Source organism: Zea mays, chromosome 3 (assembly GCF_902167145.1).
Source record: "Zea mays cultivar B73 chromosome 3, Zm-B73-REFERENCE-NAM-5.0, whole genome shotgun sequence".
Classification (NCBI taxonomy): domain Eukaryota; kingdom Viridiplantae; phylum Streptophyta; class Magnoliopsida; order Poales; family Poaceae; genus Zea; species Zea mays.
The window spans coordinates 142,331,124-142,334,228 of NC_050098.1; the positions used below are offsets into that span (position 1 = coordinate 142,331,124).

General features: G+C 39.1%; 1 protein-coding gene across 1 annotated transcript; it reads left to right on the top strand.

The window, feature by feature from the left end:
• The first annotated feature begins 593 nt into the window (after positions 1-593).
• On the top strand, positions 594-2,285 carry LOC103652229 (probable dual-specificity RNA methyltransferase RlmN). Its single transcript, XM_020550918.1, has 8 exons — positions 594-618; positions 738-754; positions 856-942; positions 1,012-1,128; positions 1,251-1,354; positions 1,660-1,799; positions 1,882-2,018; positions 2,112-2,285. The coding sequence occupies exons 1-8, from the start codon at positions 594-596 to the stop codon at positions 2,283-2,285; spliced, it is 801 nt and encodes a 266-aa protein (XP_020406507.1).
• Positions 2,286-3,105: the final 820 nt, after the last annotated feature.

Consider the following 3,105-nt stretch of genomic DNA (forward strand, 5'->3'; position numbering starts at 1 on the left):
TGTGTGTTGTGAGGCATTCTATAAGGTGTAATTTTTTTATAGAAAAACAGTTGTAGGCAGAAGCACACATTTTGTTGAACTTACTAAAAGCACAATACAAAGCTTTAAAGAGGGGCTTTGTTATCCTTAAACGCAAGCAAGAGAAAACAAAAAACAATATTGTCTCACAGAAATCAAGTTGTAGCCGCCATGATATCCTTGTCATGCTATTTTCCCTAAACTTGTTACCCATTTGAAAATTTGGTCATCACGTATGCATCTCTTTTTTTAGGTGGAGAGTGGTGGTTCTATATGCCTCTATCTACAAGGATGTCCCTATATTGGTTAACCTTTCTGGTCGGTTTCATTTGGATAAAGGCATTGGAGAGTGCTAAGGGGACATGTCTGGCCTATATTGAGCGCTACGCTACATAAACCATATCTTCTGTCTATAATTTATTTACCTTTCCTATAAATAAGTTATTTTATTTATTTCAGCTTGCTCATCCTCATGTAGCTTCAATCCATCTGTTATAGGTCTCCAGCAAGCAACTTCGTGATGATTTGATGACCATGCTCATTGTTGGTCATGAGACTTCTGCATCAGTCTTGACATGGACATTTTATCTTCTATCCAAGGCATGCTATATTAGTATCCAAAGCCCGTTTTGTAGTAACTTATAATATCCAATGCAATGGTGTTCTTTTATATTGTCTTCGTAACTTACAAGTAGCTTAATGTTTGTTTATTTGATCAGATTTCACCATCGTGCAGGTGCTGTCAGTGGAACCTCTGCTATTGGGCACTGTTATTCAAACGGTAGTATGTACGCCAACGTTTTTTCTTTTCTTTTGACACTTGTAATGCATATACAGGTCGGTTGCCCCCTTCGTTGCTCATTTTGTGCCACGGGGAAGGGAGGGTTTGCAAGGAACCTTCAACCACATGAGATTGTTGAACAGGTCCTCCCTCAGCAACCCCTCTGTTTTTCTTCATCCCTCAATGCAACATTAAATATTACACCATTGTAGGTGTTGGCCATCGAGGAGACGTTCAAATACAGGGTGACAAATGTTGTGTTCATTGGGATGGGTGAGCCCATGATGAACCTCAAGTCAGTTCTAGAAGCACACCAATGCTTCAATAAGGTCTGTTGACAAGTAACTAGGCTACATTCCTCTCATCCTGTTAATTTGATGCGACAATTTACCATGAGTATCTCTCCATATAAGCTATGACTTTAACAAGTGCGTGGATTTCATGCTGTCAGGAACTAAAAATTGGACAAAGGATGATGACAATATCTACAGTTAGTGTTCCAAATACAATAAAAATGCTAGCATCTCACAAGCTTCAGTCAACGCTGGCAGTCAGGTATGTTATTACGAATTTGAATATCACATACCATTAGCACTGGCGGTCAGTCACCATGCTATATTGCAGGCCTCTTATTTTTTTTGCTTGTGAAGATCCTCCAGTCACAAAACCTGAGCCCTATTTTAGCTTGTAATTTGTTAATACACTTAAGTATGATATCTGGTCACCACAATATAATTGGTTCAAGGCTTTGATTGCATAACTTCTGGTTGAGCAGCAACACATAATAAGGAACCGAGAAGCAGATGCAGCATTTCCCCCCTATAATTTGTTGCTGACAAGTCTGTCGTATTTGAAATCAATCTGCATGCCCCAAATCAGAAGCTGCGGGAGACGATTGTTCCTAGCACCAAGACTTACCCCTTGGGAGCACTAATGGATGACTGTAAGAGTTACTTCCTTGAAACTGGGCGCAGGGTATCCTTCGAGTACACTCTGCTAGGTATCAGATGATTATATCTGTTTCAGGAGAAAATATTACTCAGCGACATTACTAACATGGCTAGAGTGGATTTCGTGGCCAGCTGGGATTAACGATGAAAAAGAGCATGCCGAAGAGCTAGCAGAACTACTTCGTATGTGTGGAGGTGGTTACCATGTGAACCTGATTCCCTATAACCCAATTGAAGGCTCCGAGTACAAGAGACCTTACAGAAAAGTGGTATGTGTGCTTTATGTCCTATAATAAACAAATATAAACTATTATTTCGTAACCAGTTACTGATCTTATTTACACTATTATACTGCAAATTAGGTCCAAGCCTTTGTTGATGCTTTAGAAGCACGCAAGATAACCGTCAGCGTTCGACGGACCCGTGGGCTTGATGCTAACGTAGCCTGTGGGCAGCTGAGGAATGCGTTTCAGAAGAATCCACTACTTGAGATTGAACCGTCACCCTCCATAGAGCGGACCCTCGTAACTGCTTAATTCAAACACCTATCAGGTTGATGTAGCATGTTCAAGCATACGGAATTGTCATTTAATTTATGGGGACATTAGGTGTTGTAAAGTGACAACAAGTTATGCATAAGGGCATGTACAGTGGTGTTTAATGTGGAGGCTCTTAAGGTGTTTAAGGGGTGTATTTGCAAAAAAAATCTTAGAGCCGTCTCTCCGTGAAGAGACGCCTCTGGCTCGTAAACCAAGTAGTAACAGACGCCTCACTTTCTACTGTACGAATTTGTCGTCTGTTCTATCGATCTGCTGTTGTACAAATGCATTTAATTTTGTATTTATTAATAGACTACATTTATAAACACTTCATTGTATAATAGAGTCTCTTAGTTGTCTCTTGTGCTTGGAGAACCGTTTTGATGTCTCTCCACTGTACATGCCCTAACGCTAGAGAATTTTGGAACGTTCTGTCCGTGCCCATCTGATGTCATGAGTGGCAATTATGGAATTACCACACTTGTCTTAGATATTATAAACCCATCTTTGTCATGTTTCAATGATGTTAAGGTGTTGTTTACGTCTAGAATGTGTAACAAGGTAGCACATCATCTTGCTACTATTGGTTCTGATAGTCAAGAGTTGATTTAGATGTATAATTTTTCAAACGTTGTATTAGATTTGGTCGCCAGCGATTTAATGTTGTGTGAAGGTTAATGAAATTTTCAGATTGCTATAAAAAGAGTTATAAATGTTTTATTGGGGTTTTGTTGTACTAATATATATCTAAGACTTTTTTTGAAATTAGTTATTTTCCATGGTTCAACAACCTTATTAATTTTTTTAACTAAAAAGG

Coding starts and splice junctions, on each gene's coding strand:
- LOC103652229 (XM_020550918.1), top strand. CDS start 594: ATGGACATTTTATCTTCTATCCAAG. Junction 1,129..1,250: donor CACACCAATGCTTCAATAAG/GTCTGTTGACAA, acceptor TCATGCTGTCAG/GAACTAAAAATTGGACAAAG. Junction 1,355..1,659: donor CAGTCAACGCTGGCAGTCAG/GTATGTTATTAC, acceptor ATTTGAAATCAA/TCTGCATGCCCCAAATCAGA.